This window comes from Protopterus annectens, chromosome 16.part0 (assembly GCF_019279795.1).
Source record: "Protopterus annectens isolate FY-2018-M chromosome 16.part0, PAN1.0, whole genome shotgun sequence".
Lineage (NCBI taxonomy): Eukaryota > Metazoa > Chordata > Ceratodontiformes > Protopteridae > Protopterus > Protopterus annectens.
In genome coordinates this window covers 748,739,907-748,759,949 of record NC_056750.1, presented here as the reverse complement: position 1 = coordinate 748,759,949, position 20,043 = coordinate 748,739,907, and the positions used below count along the sequence as shown (strand labels likewise).

General features: G+C 42.3%; 1 protein-coding gene across 1 annotated transcript in view; it reads left to right on the top strand.

Annotated features, from left to right (window-relative positions):
* Positions 1-20,043, top strand: part of PAPPA (pappalysin 1) — a 3,990,201-nt gene that overhangs the window by 3,694,330 nt on the left and 275,828 nt on the right. Inside the window, exon 20 of the mRNA XM_044058178.1 lies at positions 14,745-14,854. Coding sequence (XP_043914113.1) covers positions 14,745-14,854 — 110 coding nt within the window. The remainder of the gene's footprint in view (positions 1-14,744; positions 14,855-20,043) is intronic.

The window sequence follows — 20,043 nt, the reverse complement described above, 5'->3', positions numbered from 1 at the left end:
GGCTAGGCTTGTATAGGCCCTAAGGCCGATAGCCTAGTACCATCCTATGAAACTATGAAAATGTTTTTCTGAAAAAGTTCACGCATTAGCAGTGTTTGAAAGCACTTACTTTAGCTGTTATAAAATTGTTTTGTGGAGTGAACCCTTGCCTTTGTTACTTTCTAGTTTATTTGTGTTTTTGAGTTTACATACTTTGGGTCTGGTGTAATTGTATCCTACTGGAACTAGAGCACCTTTGTCGGTACTGGAGCTGCTTATCAGTTTGACACTGAGTGCTTCACTATCTCTGTTGACACTGATGCTATTGGATCGAGAAGAGACTCAGTACTGAAGCTTTGGTGCTGTGTTCCAAGGGGTGCAGTTGACACTAAGATTCTCAGAGCTGTCCCTCCTTCTCAGAGCTTCAACTTTAGGCAGCTTGGACCAGAGATTGGCATCTGGGCTGGGGGTCATCTGGGCTGAGGGTACCCCCAGTGCTGGTGGCAGCTTCGGCCTTCGAGACTTTTGAAAAGGTTTTTGAAAAGTTCCAAAGAAAAGGTATCTCCAACAATATAGCTCCACCCAAACCCCAACCAGGGTCTGCTTCCTCTACTCATCATCTTGAGTGGTGCAGAGGTGCAGTGGTTAACATTGTCACCTTGCAGCAACAGAGGTTCTGCAGTTTGATTGTCAGCTGGGGTGCCTTGTGTGTGGAGTCTGTATGCCCTCCCTGCATTCACGTGGGTTTCCTCTGGGTGCTCCAGTTTCCTCCCACATTCCAAAGACATGCATGTGGAGCATTTTCCCCAAGCCTCCTTTGAACATGACCTCTGTTCCAGTTGGACTTTCCCAGTAAATAAATGTTAAATAAATAAAAATAAAATAAAAATCTTGTTGGACAGCGACAGCCAGTCCTAAAGTCTTCTGAAGTGATCTGCTTTGTCAGTTCCCTTTCTGATTCTGAACTTTCTGTTGCTCCCCCATAAGGTGTTCTCAGAAAGTGGACATGCAAACGGGAACACTTAAATTCTTCCCCAGCATCACTCCCTGACACTGACTTAAAAGAAGGGTAGGGTTCCCCTTGCTCCCTTTCTGAAGACATCACCTTTAGTGATATTCTCAAATTGAAGAAGCAGAGAAGGGTTGGTCATCCCAAGATCTTCCACCTAATGAGTCAGTGTTCTTGGAAACCTTTGGTTCCAGACCAACTTAGTCCATAATGGTACCACTCTTTGACCTCCTTATCAACCCTAAGTGTCAATGGGCATGGAAGAACCCTGATATGGTGGAGCCCATCCCCAAACAAGGACAAAAAACACTGGCATAAGGGTCCATCAGTAGATGCTATGGTAGTAGCAGCAGCCTCTACAAAAGAACTTTTGGAAGCGAGTTCATCTGTCCATCCTGCTAACAGAGAGTCTAGGGCAATGGACAGATTTGGGAAGCAGACCTACACATCAGCAACTTTCAGTCTTAGATTGCTGAATTGTTTAGCTCATTTAATCAGATTCCAGAGAGACTTGACACAAGAAATCACCAAGTCCCTCTCGAGGGGTATTGTCTGCATTTTTTCAGAAAACAGTGGACTTCCAGCTTTCCATTCTGCAATCCTTCTGTAATGTGTCCTTGGATCCAAGGGTTGAAACCAAGTGCTCTCCAATGCAGCTGATGGCACAGCCAGAGTAATTGGCACTGGCATTAATATATATACCGCCATGCCTGGATGCGTCTCTGTGACTTTGCGGAAGGCTTTAAGTCTTTCTTTGTAAATGCTCCTTCTGATGGTTCAGCATTATTTGGACCTAATGTTAAATACACACTCATCAGGGGTCAAATGGTTAGTAAGACTCGGTCTGCAGTGGAAGTCCACTTCTCAACCCTGCAAAGATCTTTCTCTAGGAACCAGAGACCAGGTAAGAAGATGTGGTTCTGTAAATCACAGAATTCCTGCTGTGATTCCCAAAATGACAGGCCTTCCTGTTGTAGAGGGTTAGACAATGCTAATAGACAATGGCCTAGAGGCAGAAGCAGACTGTATAATCAGGGCTTCCACTGTCCTTTTAATGAGAAAGCATATCAGTGCCCCTAAATGGTTCCCTGACTGCTGCACTCTGGAGGCAATTGAAGGATGCCTATCTTTGCATCCTCAAGCCTGACATAGAATAACTTCAGATTTTTGGGTGCTAAAGATGATATCCAGAGGCGATTCAATTCTGTTGTCCCTTCCTCATGTGAAAAAGAGGAAAGTCATTCCACCCAGTCAGTAGGACTTAGCAGCGGTATACATTTCAAAGTTGCTAGGATATAGAGTCATCTAGCCAGTCCCTCATGACCAGTAAGACTCCAGAGTCTTTTCAAGATTCTTTTTATTACCTAAGAAAACTGCGGACCTCAAACCTATTTTGGATCTCAGTGACCTAAACCAATTTATAAAATACACAAAATTCCAGATGGTGACAGTTCAGCCCATTTTACCTCTCTTGAGGAAGGACAGTTGGATGTGCTCCATAAATCTCCAGGACAATTATTGTAATGACAAAATAGCAAAGCACTCCAGGAGATTTCTCTACTTCTAGCTGGGAGCCAATTACTACCAATTCTGGGCAATGCCATTCAGTCTCACAGCAGTCCCGAGAATGCTCACCAAGATAATGGCAGTAGTAACAGCACACCTGTTTCTGGCAGGGTTCCACATTTTCCTGTACCTCAACGATTGACTCCTAACTCTGACCTCCAAGCAGTGTCAGTTGGATCAGGTGCTCCAATTGCTACTGGACTTAGGAATAACTGTAGACCTCGAAATAACAAGAACCAATATCAAAAACCTATGAACCAGTTAAAAGTAGTCCAACAAAGCAGCCAAGGTCAGATGAAAGGTTAATAAAAGGTTTCCAACACATTGATTGAGCACTTTCATCCCATAAAAGAGAGACTTCATCAGATAACAAATTTCCAAAATTAATTAAGTTTAAATACTCATCCTAGGATGGTTTACATCATTAATTAACTCAAAAAAGTTCAGACTGTAGCAAGCAAATACATTTAATATAGTGCTAAAAAGCACATCAAAAAGAGAATAACGGACTGCTTTTGGCTTAAATAAAAGCAGCCTTCTTCCGTGCAAACATTTGACAAATATACCATCCCCTTTCACTTATATAGTCAGCAAATGAGGCTTAATTGATACAGGTCCTCATTCATTCCAGGAGAGACTAGACCCCCCCAACTTGATGATCCATTTTCTCTCCATATTGTTAAGAGTCTGACGCCAACCAATCTTATTAGATCTATTACACCTGATGCAATCAATAATAGTAAAATAAAAAGGACGCATTATTGTGTGAAACCGTATATTTATAAAGAGCATTAGTAATTCTCTGAAGTCTAATATCACTACAGTGCTCCCCAATCCTAAAGTTGACCGGACGTGAAGTCTGGCCAATATAAAACGCGGAACAACTACACGTAGTCAGGTAAATGACCCAATCAGTTTGACAGTTAGCAAAAAAAGAAATACTGACCACTTGACTAGTATTTTTACTGCTAAATTCTTTGGTCTTGCAAATTCTAGAACAGTATATGCAGTGACCACAGGGAAAAAAAACAACTATATAGTCCCTGACTAGAGTGGATTGAACCTGTGGAACCTGTTGGCTACGTCCATGTTTATAATGACTTAAGATGGACCCCAGGTTCCTACCCTTCCTATAAGAGGAGTAGCATCTATTATTCAAAATCCCAGCAAGTTTATTATCTGCCAAAAGAATATTCCAGTGTTGTTGGACACTGTTAGTTAGAGCAGCAGTGTTCCTTCTATAAGTAGTCACAAAACGAATAGCTGACTCATGCTCTTGAGGCTTAACCTTATATTCTAGAAGAGAATCCCTATGCATAGAATCCACAATGTTTTTAGCATGCAGTATATGTCCCAACTTATACCAATAGAAGTGTATTGAATCCAATTTTTATCCGACCTCGGCTGCTTTGTTGAACTGCTTTTAACTGGTTCATAAATGTAAACCTATCAAAATGTTGACTGACTCTAACACAGAGCATAGACATTATAGGATGCCACTTTGATACCAACCAGCAGATAGTCATTCTTCCCCAGCCTAGAATTCTGTCAATTTGCCTTACAGCCTTACAAGTACTACATCACCCATCACCACCAGCAAGGTTAGTTCTGTGTCTTTTAGGCCTCATGGCATCCACAGTTGTAATGGTTCCCCTAGCCAGATACTACATGAGAATACAGCAGTGGACGTTAGCAGTACAGTGTTCTCAGTCCATCTACCCGTTATATTCAAAGATTTGAATTACTCAGGTCTGCAAACAACACATTACTTTGTGGGTAACATCCCTAACTGTAACCAAGGTCATTCTTTCCAGATGGAATCACTGATTGCAATAGTAACCACTGACACCTCCTCTCTATGGGGAGGGGGCACTTTGAAGGGAGGATGGCCGAAAGGACATGGTCATCAATAGAGATCAGTCTTCACATCAGTGTCTTGGAGTTGAGGTCAGTTCTCTTAGCATTGCAGGCATTTCAGGAACTCCTCCTGAAAGGAGTGCTAACAGTGGTATGGTGCATCAACAATCAAAGGGGGACACATTCTTATCCTGTATGTTGAGAGGCCATGAGAGTTTGGCAATGGGCAATGTCTGCACAATGCTTTTTGATAGTTATGCACATCCCAGGGTTGTGCAGTGTACTAGAAGACAAATTGAGCAGAGTGGTACTGATGACTCATGAGTGGTCCTTCAATCCTACAATGACTTATTTAATATTCAGTCACCGGGGCCAACCTTGCCGTTGCCTTTTTGCATCTTATCTAAACAACAAATTCAGCAGGTATTTTGCCCTGATCCCACCACATGGACAGCCACCGAAGGATGCTGTGGGCCACACTTGGCCTCTGGGCCTCCTATATGCCTTCCCTCCTTTGCCCCTAATGAACAAACTCCTACAGAAAGCAAGATAGTGCAAGGCCAGGGAGATAATATTGCCCCCCCCCCTTTGGCTGCAACAGACATGGTTCCTCTACCTATGACTTCTACTTGTACATCCCCCTTGGATGTTGGATCATTATCCAGACCGGCTCACCCATCCATCCAGGCTGCCTCCTCCAGACTAGAAGTCCATGAAGTTACTGGCATGGTTCCTTAAATTATAAGCATAGCAAGAGATACCAAGCTTTCCCTGTGGTAGTTAGTATTTTTCTGCTTCTCTGAAACTGTTCACTATAAAAATTTACCAGAGTAAATGGAAGAGATTTCTTTAAATGCCTGGACCCTTTTCTGGCTCAGGGTTTAATTCATGCTATTTATCCTTCTTATAAAATAGTTTGTGGTAAAAGAAAGAGGGATACCTGTTTTCCTGAAGAGATAGATTCAAGATTCTGAATCTGCAAACGAGGATGAAGGGACAGATACAGAATTTTCTCCAATTTCCCTATCTTGTGTGACTACAGCCAACTCAGGTACTGTCTTGACAGAACTAAATCCTTCAGGTCTTTGGATACATTTTTAATGTTTTGTGAAGGTAAGAAGAAAGGACAACTTTTGTCAAAGCAGACTATTTCCAAATGGTTGTGTAAGGCTATTACCTTTTATTATGCTCACCACAACAAAACTATTCCAGGCAAGGTCAAGACCAGCTGTACCAGGGCCTTGGCTTCATCTATGGCTTTTTAGAATGGTTTGGATTCTAGAAATACTATAGAACAGCAACTTGATCGTCTATACATTAATTTACAAAGCACTGTAAGGTTGATTTCTTCTCTAGGTCTACATCAGGCTTTACTAAAAGCATTCTCCAGGGTCTCTTGGACTCTTCCCCTTCCACTTCCCAAAATTTGTAAGCTATGGTAATCTACTTAAATAGCTTAGGCTACTGCAACTGCGATCAGTATAAAAAACACAGTACAGTTATGTAAGTTTTTTTGCCATAACAGTCGATGTTCAAATAATCACTGCTGTAGTAACTGGTCCCTCCCTCCATTCCCCTTGTTTCTAAGTTTGGACTTTTATTTTTTTATTGTTCCTAGCATTGTCCTTTCAGGGCTCAGCCTCCCTGTCTTGGTTGGCATGAAAGCTCTGAAGGACTTAGCGCCCGACCCTGCCTTTTTAATCAGCTCAGCATGAGCTGACTAATGTTCGGGACGCGTGGAGGGTGCCTTGAAACTTTAGAAGCTGGCTTGCAGGATATAACCCATATAGCTTAGGCTATTGCAGCAATAGTCATTTGAATAGTTGACTATCATTTGATAGAACTGTACTTGATGAAAATAAAATGTTTGAAGGAATTTGACTGAAAAGCAATTGAATGAAACCCATTTCACTGATTCACAAATCACTGAAAATACAACAAAAAGTACTGTTTTTGTAGGGAGCAAGCCCCCCTGCACTCCACCTTATCTGGGTGGGCCTTCCCCCAACCATCCTTAATTATATATACTAACCCCACAGCCACACAACTACTTGAGTAAAGAAAGAACACAATACACACAGTGAATCAGTGCTTGTGTACCAACACTGAGTCACTGTGTGTTCATTCAAAATTTTATTGATCAATCCTGTAAGATAAATCATTAAGCAATTTATTTATTTATTGATCTGATGTTGTCCATTTCATTCTTACTCAACATATGGATTACAGATCCGACCTCAGATCTGACTCATTCACATTCTACAGACTTCGGATCCAACTCTCAAGCTCCTCCGTCTACCCATAATGTCCTAGTCCATCCCCAATATCTCAGACCTTGTTAGCTGCCATCTCGCATGAACATGGATCCTCTCTCTCTGAGCATTTTTTCAGGCTTCTAGGTTCATTGTAAGTGCTTTTTCTCTCAAAAAAATCTATGTTCAAGTTAGATTTTTCTTTTCTCTTAGTTTTTCAGGTTTATTTCTGACAGTTTAATTACTTTAATAAACTTATTTTCTTAAGTACCATTGTTGGTACTTCTTGTACTTCTTTCTTGTCTTTTATTCTGTCCTTTTCTTACCCTTTTTAACAGGATATTCTTTACTACTGTTGTGGATAGTTTTTTCCTATGCTATAGTTGTAAATATATGTATCTTTATTTATTTAACATTTGTTTACCGGGAAGGTTTGACTTGGAACAAGGCCAATTTTCAGTGGCGGCCCAGGGAGAAACACTCCAGATGCATGTTCTTGTAAAGTGGGAGGAAACCGGAGCATCCAGAAGAAATCCACATGAATGCAGGGAGGATGCAGAATCCACACAGAAGGCACTCCAGCCAAGAATAAAACCGAAGAACCTCTTGCTATGAGGAGACAATGCTACCACTGCGCCGTCCCACTTGACTGTTTCACTTGTGTTCACTTCTTCACTGTTTTCCTTTCTTTCTTCCTTGCAGTTATTACTATATCTGAGAAGCCTGTAGCATTTAAAAAATGCACTTCCTGTGGGCACAAAATTCCAAATTCGGATGGCCACAGGAAGTGCGTTTATTGTTTTGGGGCAGTAAATCTCGTTACAAACTGTATCATTTGTGCAGGGTTTAACTCCAATGCTGTAGCTGACAGCTGAAACAAATTAGTCCTTAAAGGGTTACTACCATCTTCCTCTTCTTCCTTTTCTGGGGTTCAGACCCCCAGCAAATCATGGATCCATCAGAGTACAGAAAACGATCTCTGCTTAAGTCTCCTAAGACTTCTTCATCCTCGGAGCCTCCACAAAAAATACAGAGGTCTTTGGATCCGACTTCATCGGATCCAAAGTGGAAATCTATTGATCCTAAGCTTTTGATCCAATAGTCATTTCATGTACTCCTCCTGTTCAACCCAGGAATCTGAAACCATTGGATCCAATCTCGTGTAACTCTCCTATGTGGAGAACTCATTCACCTGAGTTCATCATAGACCCTGTATCTCTTGGCACCACTTCCCTTTCATGCAGATTCCAAGGACACACTCCACACCTCAGTCTACCATCTGTCAGGTCCTTCAGGGGTCACTCTGAAGTGGAAGTGGACAGAATGATGAGAAGGTTCCTCAGAGCTCAGATCCAGATGGGTTTATACTGTCTCTGTCTTCCATTGGATCCATGAGCCTTCCATCCACCTCCCATACAATTGTATTGTCTTCTCCAATTTGTGCTTTAGTTTTGGAACCCCAGAATCCAAGAGTTCTGAGCGTACCACTGTTGTAGCTAAAGAGAATAACATCTTCTACCCCGAATGTTTCCCTGACCAGTTCTGCTTCTGTTCCCTCGGATCAGGATGAGTCTCTGAGCAGAAGCAATAGCATCAGATACGTGGAGATCTACTCCAGTGTTGTCATAGCCTTCCTTGCCTCTCAGAGTCTTAGTGATAAGATAACTTGGGTCCAACTCCCTCCTTGAGACAGATCTGATCAAAGTTGTGGTTTGCCTGCTTTGGAGGTCTCAGATCCGGTGCAGCCAGCCATGGCTTCCCTTGGTCTGTTGACCTTTGAGGTTGTGGAGAGGATGTTCTGTCATTCAGGAGATCCAGTCTCTCATACGTCCTCAGATCCTACACTCTATCCCCCTTTGGTTCTCAGCTCTGATCCCATCAGACGTACTCCACAGGGACAGCTAGTACCAAGTAGCGTCCAGACGGTCCCCACAGAGGAACTAATTCTCTCTTTGGACACCTATCCAGAACATGCCACTTAGGAGGTTCACCAAAAGAGAGCATGCAAAAGGAGGCACATAAATTCTGCTCTGGAATCATTCACCAAAGATACTGACTTCGATGAAAGAGAAGGGTCCCCCCGATCTCCACCTGATGATATCTCTTTTGGAGACGCTTTGGAAATCCTTAAGCAGAAAGGTGGTTAGTCCTCAGATAACCCTTCTCCTGAGGAGTCAGCATTCCTGGAAGCTTTTGGTTCTAGTCCATGTACATCTTGGGTGACTGCCCCAGCCGATGAACTTACCAGCCTAGTCTATCACTGGGCATGGAAGGAACGGGATTCTGCTGAACCGATTCCATGTCAGCCAGACAAAATTTTAGCCCCTCCAAAAGAAAAACCCCACTGCAGCAAAGAAGACCCTGTTAATGCAATGGTTGTGGCAGCAGCCACCAAGAATGCGCTAGCAGAACAGAGCTCCTCTGTCCATGCCCAATAACAGAGAGTCAAGAGCACTAGATAGATTTGGAAAGCACGTATTTGCATCAGCAACCTTTGCTTTGAGGTCTTTGAACTATTTAGTGCACTTTACAAGACTGCAAAGGCATTTAACCAAGCAGCTGTCAAAATCTGCTTCACAGTTCATGTCTCCAGAGGATTATTAAAGATCATCCACACAGCTGGCCACTCTTTTATCTATAATGAATGTGTCCATGAGGCTAATTTTGCATGCAGCAGAAGGTACCTCATGAGCCGACGATTCAGACATTGCAGTAAGGAGACATTCCTGGTTGTGGTTATGTGATTTTACATAGCCTTTCAAGTCTTCTTTCATCAATGCTCCCTTTGATGGAACTTCCTTGTTTGGCCTGTCTGTGAAATAAATGCTTTCCTGCAGTGAACAGGAAGGAAGGACCCTGTCTGCCATTGGGATTCACTTTTCTACCCCTCAGTGATCCTTCTCAATGAAGCAAAGAGGAGGCAAGTAAATGTTGTTCTTTAAATCCCAGGGATCCTTCCAGGATTCACATGGAGATAACTCCCTCAGAGGTACAGGAGGGAGTTTGAATGGAAGATGCCATCCTTGTGGCAGACGATGCCCACAAAATCAGGATTTCCGAGATTCTTTTCCAGATAGACCCTTTCAGCACCCCTGAAGGGCTGCCTGGCTGCTAGTGGTAGTCAGGGAGCCTTTGTCCATACACCCAGAAACCTGGGCTACTATAACAGGGGATTCTTGGGTGCTAAATATAATATCCAGAGGTTACTTTATACCATTTTTCCAGACACCTTCTCCCAAGAGAAAAAAGCTTTTCAGTGTTCCACCCAGACAGAAAGAAGCTGCAGCTCAATAAATTCAGAAGCTGTTGGACAAAAGAGCTATCCAGGAGGTCCCACTAGACCAGAGAGGATTCAGAACTTAAGGTTCTTTTTAGTACCAAAAAAAGACAAGAGACCTGAGACCAATTTGGATCTAATCAATCTGAACCAATATGTGAGGAAATCAAAGTTCTGAATGGTCATGGTTCAGTCCACTCTACCACTTTTACATAAGGAAGATTGGATGTGCTCACTCAATCTTCAGGATGCATATCACATCAAAATAGACAGATGCTCCTGAAGACACTTGCATTTTTGGCTGGGAGTCACTCACTATCAATTCAGATCCCTGCGCTTTGGAATCACTACAACCCCTAGAGTGTTTACCAAGTGTATGGCAGCTGTAGCAGGTCATCTGAGACTGCAAGGATTCCAGGCGTTTCCATAGTTAGACAATTGGCCCCTCACCACTCCAACCAAGCATCTCCTAGAACAGTCCAGAGACTGTTTGCTCCAAATTTGCCAATCTCTAGACATTACAGTTAACATTTCCATATCAAACCTACTAACAGTACAGAGCCTGGAGTTCATTGGTGCTCATCCGAACACAATAAGTCAGATTGCTTCCCTACCCCCACATTGTGTGGCCACAATCAAGCATCATGTTCAACAAATCCTTTCTCATCCTAATTGCCCTGCCAGACTTATCCTACAGGCTCTAGGTTCCATGGTAGCATCTATAATATTAGTCTCACTGGCATGTTACTATATGTTTTCTCCAATGGACTATAGCTGTTCAGTGGGGTTATTTTTCAACAGTCTGTTTCCTACCCAGTCAGACTCACTCTGGAATGCATAAACCAACTTCAATGGTGGATCTAGTTGGATAATGCTCTTATAGGCCACCCCTTTGTTCTGTCACCTCCAGTGGCCACAGTAACCTCGGACACCTCCCAGCTGGGGTGGGGTGGGGGGGCACATTTTGAGAAGGACAGTCCAAGAGATGTGGTCCCTCCAACAGACCAATTTGCATGTCAATGTCCTAGAGATGAGAACAGTTCTTCTAGCATTGCAGGCATTTCAAGATGTTCTCCCTCTGGGAAATATTGCATTTCAAACAGAAAACATGTCTGCAGTCTGGTATATCAGCAAACAAGGTGGAACTCGATCCATCCTACCCCCTCTCTCAAGAAGCTATGAGAGTGTGGCAATGGGTGATTTCTTCCAACCTCTTTCTCGTGGCAATGCTCATTCCAGGGAAATCCAGCTTTCTAGTGGATAAACTCAGAAGTTCCTTTCTAATGCCTCAAGAGTGGTCTCTTAATCAATCAGTGGCAAAGAAAATTTTCTGTCATTGGGGCCAACTATGCTGCAATCTTTTTTGCCTCCCTCCACAACAACAAATGCAGATGGGTCACCGAGAGATGAGAGTCCATGTTTGGCCCTCTGGTCTCGTTTATGCCTATCCCCCAGTACCTCTAATTCCAATATTTCTACAGAAAGCCAGTCAGTTGTAGAGCTTGATCATCCTCATTACTCCTTTTGGCCTTGCTAAGATCCCCTTCCTTTAGTCTCATCTTCTTTATCCTCCATGGATACTGGACTCCAGTCCAAACCTTCTGTCACATTTCTCAAGGATGAAACATCCCAATTTCCCAGCTCACAAACTAGCCACATGGTTTCTCCAGTTCCATTAATATCTAAACAGCCCGGGCTTTCTTCCCCATTTCATCATATTCTTTTGTCCTCACAGTAAGATTCCACTAAAAGGATTTACAAGAGTAAAGGGAAAAAATTGCCTGTTTGGGCCTTGAAAACTGACATTGATTTTCTCCCCCTATTTCTACTGTGCTGGAGTTTTTAGCTTCTGTCTTTGAAGAAGGTGCAAGTTTTTCCACAAAGAACAATTGGCAGCCATACTGAATTTTCACTCGTGAGATGATGTTTTGTGCTTGGCTGCTTCCAAGTTGTGTAAGACTTTCCTAAAGGGCAACTTCCTTCTTAGATATCCAGTGAAAGATCTTTCATTACCTTAGCATCAAACAGTAGTACTTCAAGACTTAACTCAACAACACTTTGAACCTTCAGCAAAAACTGACTTAAAATTTCTGTCTTAGAAAACGTCCTTTTTAGTTGCTATTACATCCGGCAAAAGAATCGCTGAACTCCAGACTCTTTCATCCAATGCCCTTTATATTGTCTTTCATAAAGATCGAGTTTCTCCACAAACCAATCCTTCCTTCCTACTAAAAGAGGCTTCTGAATCAAATATTAATCAAACTGTTTACCTGTCTTTTCCCAAATTTTTCGAATAAAGGAGAATACATGCTACATATTTTAGATGTACATAGACAATTGTGTGTCTTTTTACACAGAAGAAAAGATTTCAGAAAAAATGGTCCAACTGTTTGTTTCCTTTTCTCCTATTTAGCTGGGTTCTCCAGTCTCTAAAGTTACATTGGCCAAATGGATAACTAATTGCATTTCCTGGCTATATTTCCAACATGGTTTCTCCTTGCCAAAAACACTTAAGGCTCATTCAAACAAATCGATGGCCACCTCATCTGCCGTCTGGTCTAGAACTTCAGTTGATGATATTTGTGCAGTAGTCACCTGGTCTGTTACATCTTTATCATTCATTATAAACTGGACATAATTTTAAGAAGCAAACCTGTGTTTGGTTCAGGGGTTCTCCGGAATATATTTCCATGAGTGCCACCCACGTTTTACATAGCTGGGGACATTGTCCCATATGTTGAGGAAGAATGAAAAGGACAACATCAGATATTAAATTTATGTGCTCACCATAACCATGCATCTGTCTTATCCATTTTCATTCTTCCTCAACTCCCCACCATCTGCCCCCATTCCTGTCATCTTTTGGAGTGACCTGATAGAGTTTTTTGGAACCTATAGTTCTAGGTTTGAGCCCTGGTTTTTACTTCTGTTACTTTCTATTATATGTAAGACCTTTATAGTCAGCAAACTCAATCAAGTTATTGGGGATGAGCTAGGGCAATATGGCTAGAGTGAGGAGCTGGATTCAAAGTCTGTAGAATGCATCTGAGTCAGATGCAAGGTCAGATCAGTAACCAGTACGTTGAGGAAGAATGAAAATGGGCAACACAGATGCATAGTTATGGTGAGTACATAACTTTAATTTATTTTTATTTTTGTTTACTGGGAAAGTGCACTGATTAAACTGACGAAATGCAGGCACAGAAACTATACAGTACAACTGAAAAATATTACAATGTTATGTAGAAAGAAGTAAGGCAATGACAAATGAAACATTAAATACAGAAACATTTAAAAGTGAACATAACATTTAACTGAGATGTGTTCACACTGTTTACAGTGAAGCAGTGTAGTCCATTTAAAGAGATGAAGACCCTTCAATCCTTTGGGTTTTAGAGTACTCAGTTTCAAAATAAGACTTGTTTTTAGCCTCATTAACTTTTGCTCGTCTCTTAATCTCTGTATTAACTTAGAGTAAAGTTATCCATTTATAAACCTGCATGTTTCTTTCTTAATCTGTTAATATGTATTTACCAGCTACATTTCTAAACCATTCTTAATTTGATGGCCTTTGTAAATTTTGACACTATAAATAGTTGATCACCCTTTAACTACAACATAAGCACAGCCTGAGTGATTAATGAAGTGCCATCTAATTTTATTTATTTATTGATGTATTTACATATTTATTTATGATTTTATGTATGTAAGTATTTATTTATTTATCCTTTGTTGAATGCCACGGTGGTGCAGCGGTAGCGTTGTTGCCTCACAGCAAGAAGTTCTCCCATTCGATTTTCGGCTGGAGTGCAGGGAGTGCCTTCTGTGTGGAGTCTGCATGTCCTCCCCGCGGTTGGGTGGGTGTTCGAAAGACATGCGTAAATGGGCGTGCCTTCATTGAAGGATGAACGTCGAGCTGGCACCTCAACGTTTATCAAAATCTACTGCCAATCATTAGCGGACCGGAGTTGCGCTGTGGCGACCCCTAACCTGGAAAAAGCCGAAAGACAACAACATTTATCCTTTGTTAAACAGCTTAGTCCCACTAGGCTAGTAGCCTCTTTTCAGTGGAGACCCAAGATTGTATTTATACTACTAAGGAAATTTAACCATGGTACTGAAAAGCTAACGCTACTCTTTTCAGTAGGTGCCACAGGATTTTTTGTAACAACCTGAGCTACCATCAACATAGGCAGATTAGGCCACAGTTTAACATCTCATCCAAAAGAAGACACACTCAGGAGTGCAACACGCCCCTTATGCTGCACTGCAGTGTCAGTACTGGAAAAATTAATCCAACTGTCTGGTGTGGGAATAAAACCCATAGCCTTCGGCATCAAAGTCAAGTGCTACCTTTTGAGCTACTGTAGCAATTTAAGTTTGTTACCTTTTACAGATACATGTAGGGATTTACATGTTCTATACCTGAAAACTCCATTGAAATACAAATGTATTGCATTAATTAGGATATTAACTGAAACTTGGAATGTATAATTCAATTTCCAAGTGGCTTTCCATATGAGAAAGTCACTTTTGGTTTGATAATATTTTTTAAGTATCTCCTTAATGAATGGTTTGTATATTTTTGAATATAGCGTTAGCAGATGTACTAATAACATTTTTCACTTAATGTTGTTTTGCCTCAAATATTGAGAATGTTTTCTTGCCTCAAATATTGAGAATGTTTTCTTTCACTTTTTTTTGCACACATTACAGAATAGCTTAGAATCTTTCATTCAGAATATGGGGGTTTTCTACAGTTATCTGCTCGTTTAACCCTATTTTCTTGTATGTTTTTGTGCAGGTGCAGAGTGTGAACCTGTTTGCCCTGAGAAGAATACAGAGCCTGTTGTTCTACCAAGTAACATGACAATCAAGGATGTCACATACTTGATGAAACCACCAAAGGTCAAGGTCAGTATTTATTAAAAGGAATTCACAAAAATAATTACCCTGTTATAACCAGCTTTCCTAAACATTTTTACTTTATGGAGTGCATTTATTACAGTCCAAAATCAAGAAAAATAAAACTTTGTTATAGCAAGGTGATTACATATGAATGTTTGTTATAGGAGAACTTCATGTTGCCATACACACTGCAGTCATCACAGAAGTCGAGGAGAAATCAACTAATAACTTCAAAAGCTGTAGCACACCTCAGGCAGCCACACAAACAGCAGTCAGGATTTAGGATAGTGCAGTCCGCTGAAAGGTTTAAAATCCAGAGGTGAAATGAGCAGCAGTTAAAGTGAAGAAAGATATAGTGCCATGAAGGGTACAGGTCACTTTTACTGTCATCTTTTATAAGACTTGTCTGATGAATGAGACTAGATTTGCTAAAGAAGACATGGGAGAAGAATGCTGTAATCTTCATGATACATCATCTTCCTACACCAAAACTTATTTACCTAAAAGCTCTGTCTACTGCAAAAGAATTATATTCATATCATCAGTCCTGACTTCAGTTTCTTATGTATTCTCAAAATAAATTTCTCGGAATCCATTTCAAACACACATATAAGCTTGGTTACGTTTGGTGAATTGATCATAATCCTTTATATAGTAGCATATCCAGTTTTGATAAGTATATGTAAATATTTATTTTAGATAAATATCTAAGTGTTGCATAACTGGCAAATTATTTACTTTCCTAAAACCATGTTCCAAATCACTGAGGGAAACATACTGACAAAACAAAATTGTTGGCATAAAAAGGTACTTTTGGAAAGGCAAAGGGTTGCACTCCATATACTACTATGTCTCTAAATATACAAATTTTGAATTTGCTTAGCTTCAGCTGTAAGGGAGCAGTTTCATACTGTGATGCCCATGCACTGGCCCAGGAGCCTCCATCCTCACCACTAGCACCAGTGATGGGTGTGCACATTGGGAAGGATAACAAGTACACACACAGTAAAGTACAATTTAACACCAGTGAGGGGCGTGCACATTGGAAGGATAACAAGTACACACACAGTAAAGTACAATTTAACACCAGTGAGGGGCGTGCACATTGGAAGGATAACAAGTACACACACAGTAAAGTACAATTTAACACCAGTGATGGGTGTGCACATTGGAAGGATAACAAGTACACACACAGTAAAGTACAATTTAACACCAGTGAGGCATGCACATTGGAAGGATAACAAGTACACACACAGTAAAGTACAATTTCCCTTAAGAACACACAGAGATCACAGTCAGTCTGGGGCTGGTTTCTCCCTTTCTCTCCTGATCCTCAGTAAGACTCCCCACTGGCACAGCTATAGGGTACAGATCTCAGCCAAGTGGTAAAGCCAAAACCTCCAGCATCCTCTCTGTCCAACCAGTGCTTCGTGTCCCTGCCCAAGAAGCTGACACACACACACTTTGAAATATGAGTTATATACAAACACACAGACACTCCTGGGGAAGGCTGGCACAAGTTCTCCAACTATGCCCCCTTTCTGCCCAGACTATAAGGTAGTACTGAATGCCACCAGCCACTGCTATCAGCTACTATAAGGCCCTTCCCAAAGGGTGACCAGTTTCACTGTGTAATGTCATTATTATCCAATTAGTAAGTGTGATGAACAGCAAGGATATTGGAGTGGCCCTCTCACCCTATGCCCATACAACAATTTAAAGGGTGAAAAACCTGTGGATTCCTGGGGAACCTTTCTGTAAGCCAACAACAGATGGGACTTGTCCCATTCCGTCTTACACTGGTCTGGAAATGCTCGTAGCATGGACTTGAGTGTAGAGTTTAACCTCTCAACAAGACCATTAGTCTGGGGATGGTAGGGGGCTGTCTTTAGGTGCTTCACCTCACAGTACTTCCACAGACAAGCCAGCAAGTCTGACATGAAATTGATACCTCTGTCAGTCAGTATTTCTTCTGGGAAGTCTACCCTGCTGAAAATCTCTAACAAAGCATTTGCCACCTTTTAGGCCTCAATGGAGGACAAAGCCACTGTGTCAGGGTATCTTGTAGCATAATCTACTACCACTAGGATATACTTTTTCCCTGTGGAACTTGAGGTACTCAGAGACCCCACAATACCCATAGCTACCATCTGAAATGGCTCCTCAATCAGAGGCAAAGGCATCAAAGGAGCTTTCACCTTGTCCTCCTGCCTTGCCTACCTTTTGGCATTGCTGACAGGTCCTGCAGTACCCTGTTACATCTCTGGAAATCCCAGGCCAATAAAAGTTCTGCATAATACGTCTCTTTATACATTTTATGCCAATATAACCTGCAAAGGGAATATCATGGACTATGGCTAGAAGTGCCAGAAGTTAGGCTGTAAGCACTAACAACTGCTGTATTCTCTCACCTTCTAGCCCTCCCTCAGGGGTCTACTCTCTATACAATAACCTTTTGTCCCAGTATACAGATCCCCCCTTCTCTTGAAAATCAGGTGACTCACTAGCTACCTGCCTCAGGTCTTGTAATGTAGGGAGCCTGTCTCAACTCTCTCTTGTAACCCTCCGCAGCTCCCCTTCCACAGGAAGTCTAGTATCATCTGACAGCAGTGCCTCACTGTCAACCTGGGTACTACTGCTCACCTCTACACTTGCAGTCACTCTATCCAGGGGAACATCAGTATCCACAAGCAGCTGTGGCTCACCTTCAGTCTTACTGCTACAGGGTAGCTCCCTCCCTGAAGTAACCACCTCACTAGTCCTGGCTGCAAGTGTGCAGTCTGTCTGGGTCTTCCCCAGGCTACCAGACCCACATGCTTGTCTCCAAGCCTGACTGCATGTAACTGCATGAGCACGTGGTACTGCGTTATCAAAATCATTCCCTTTCAGGACATATATAGGGATATCCTCAAACACACCCACTTACTGGATTCTTTTTTCACCCCCCCAAAGGTATTTGGAATAGGGTCCCTCCTAAACTTCTGACTGGAGTAGACTGCCCAGGCAAGTAGTGCTCCTCTGTAACCATTGCAGGCTTCACAAGGGTTATGTTAGAGGCGGTGTCTGTCTTAGCAATGGCCTCTTTGCCATTCAGTATGATAGGATATAACCTCTTGTGGTAGTTTGGTACCCTTGTTGTCTCAAGACAACTTACTGTTGGCATTTTGTCCTTCCCACTTACTGGCTCCCTCACCTTTTGTTCCCCACCTTGCCTCCATGGACATCTATATGCTACATAGCCCCACTGGTTGCATTCAGAACATTTAACCCTAGGTCCTGGACATGTACCAGGACTAGTGGCTTCCGCTGCTACTGGCAAATTTTGTTGGGGCAGTCCGGGCTGCCCAACATGGGTTCCTTTAGACCCATGAGCAGCACTGGGTGTCCCTTTCCTGTGTAGTGATGCCTTGCTTGCTAGGTATAGGTCTCCCTTCTTCCCCAACTCATCTGAAGTAGCAAATTGTCTATCAGCTAACCTGATCCTGATGTCCTCAGGCAAAGTGCTAAGGGCTTGTTCCCTCACTAAAAGGTCTGCCAGCCCTTCAAAAGTGGTGACCTGACATCCACTCACCCACCTATGAAAGTAAATGCTCAGTTCAGCAACATATTCACACACGCTTTCATCTGCCTTGCGTCTATGCTCATGAAATCTTTTCCTGTAAGCTTCAGGTGTTAGCTTAAAAAATTCTAGCAAACAATTCTTAGCAGCAGTATAATCAAAAAATTCACGATCAGATAGTTTAGACAGCACAGTTACAGGTTTAGCATGGAGTTAAGGGGGTCAGGAACCATACCCAGAGCCTTTGGTCAACATCATACTGTTTACATACCCTCTCAAACATATGCATGAAACTATCAAAATTATCCCCCTCTGTAAACTGTGAAAGAAATTTACTGACCTTTTGTGCTTCTGGGGTCCGGTTACTCCCTTCCCCATTACCTCCTTGACTCTGGCGAAGAGTCAGCATCTCCTTTTCATGTTGCCTCTGCCTCTCCTCAGCTTCTATTTCCAAATGCCTGGCCTCCAACTCAAGTCTCTTTAGCTCCAGATGGATTTTTAAGTCCTCTGCAGAAAGGTTTAGCTGTCCATTCTCTGAGTGTTGTACATCTCCATGGCCAGTCTGATCGTCCTCCTGGTTGCTGTTTTCTGATGCAGTTGGCACCAAAGCTGCAGTCATGTCTGCTTTAGCCAGATTTGCATGCACCAGTCCTTTAGTCTGGCACATCTCACCCACCTGGCCCCTTGTCAGCTTGCCATACTCCTCTGCTGACATGATTGCCTGCTCTTCCTGACTAAGATCCCCAATAAGAATCCCCACTGGCACAACTATAGGGTACAGATCTCAGCCTAGTGGTCAAACCAAAACCTCCAGCACCCTCTCTGTCCAACCAGTGCTTTGTGTCCCTGCCCAAGTAGCTGACACTCACACACACACACACACACACACACACACACACACACACACACACACACACACACACACACACTTTGAGATATGAGTTATATACAAACACACAGACACTCCTGGGGAAGGCTGGCACAGGTTCTCCATCTATGCCCCCTTCTTTCCAGACTAGAAGGTAGAAATCACTGCCACCGACCACTATTTATCAGCTACTAATAAGGCCCTTACCAAAGGGTGTCAAATTTTACTGTGCAATAATATTGTTATCCAATCAGTAAGGGTGACGAACAGCAAGGCTGTTGGAGTGGCATTGTACAGTATCACCAAATTCATGCAAGTAATCTACAGCTTAAATTATCTCTACAGAAAACAGCCACAGTTGAAAGGTTTAAAAATATTTAATAATAAATACCAAAAATGCAAGACAATACTTATTACTTCAACACAATGACATTACAGAGTTCTGAAATCACAGGAAATGCTCTAAAACAGTATTGTAGGATAGTCTGACAAATATAGAAAACAGCTAGACTTCTTCTTCTTTCGACTTTTCCAGGTTAGGGGTCACCACAGCGGCTCACCTGTCCGCTCATGATTGGCAGTAGAGTTTTACAGTGTCCAGTTGCCAGCCCGACGCCCAACCTTCCACAGAAGGCACACACACACACGCACTCAAGCCTAGGGCCAATTTAGAATGTCCAGTCTACCTAGAGCATGTCTTTGGGATGTGGGAGGAAACCGGAGCACCCGGAGGAAACCCACACGACCACAGGGAGGACATGCAAACTC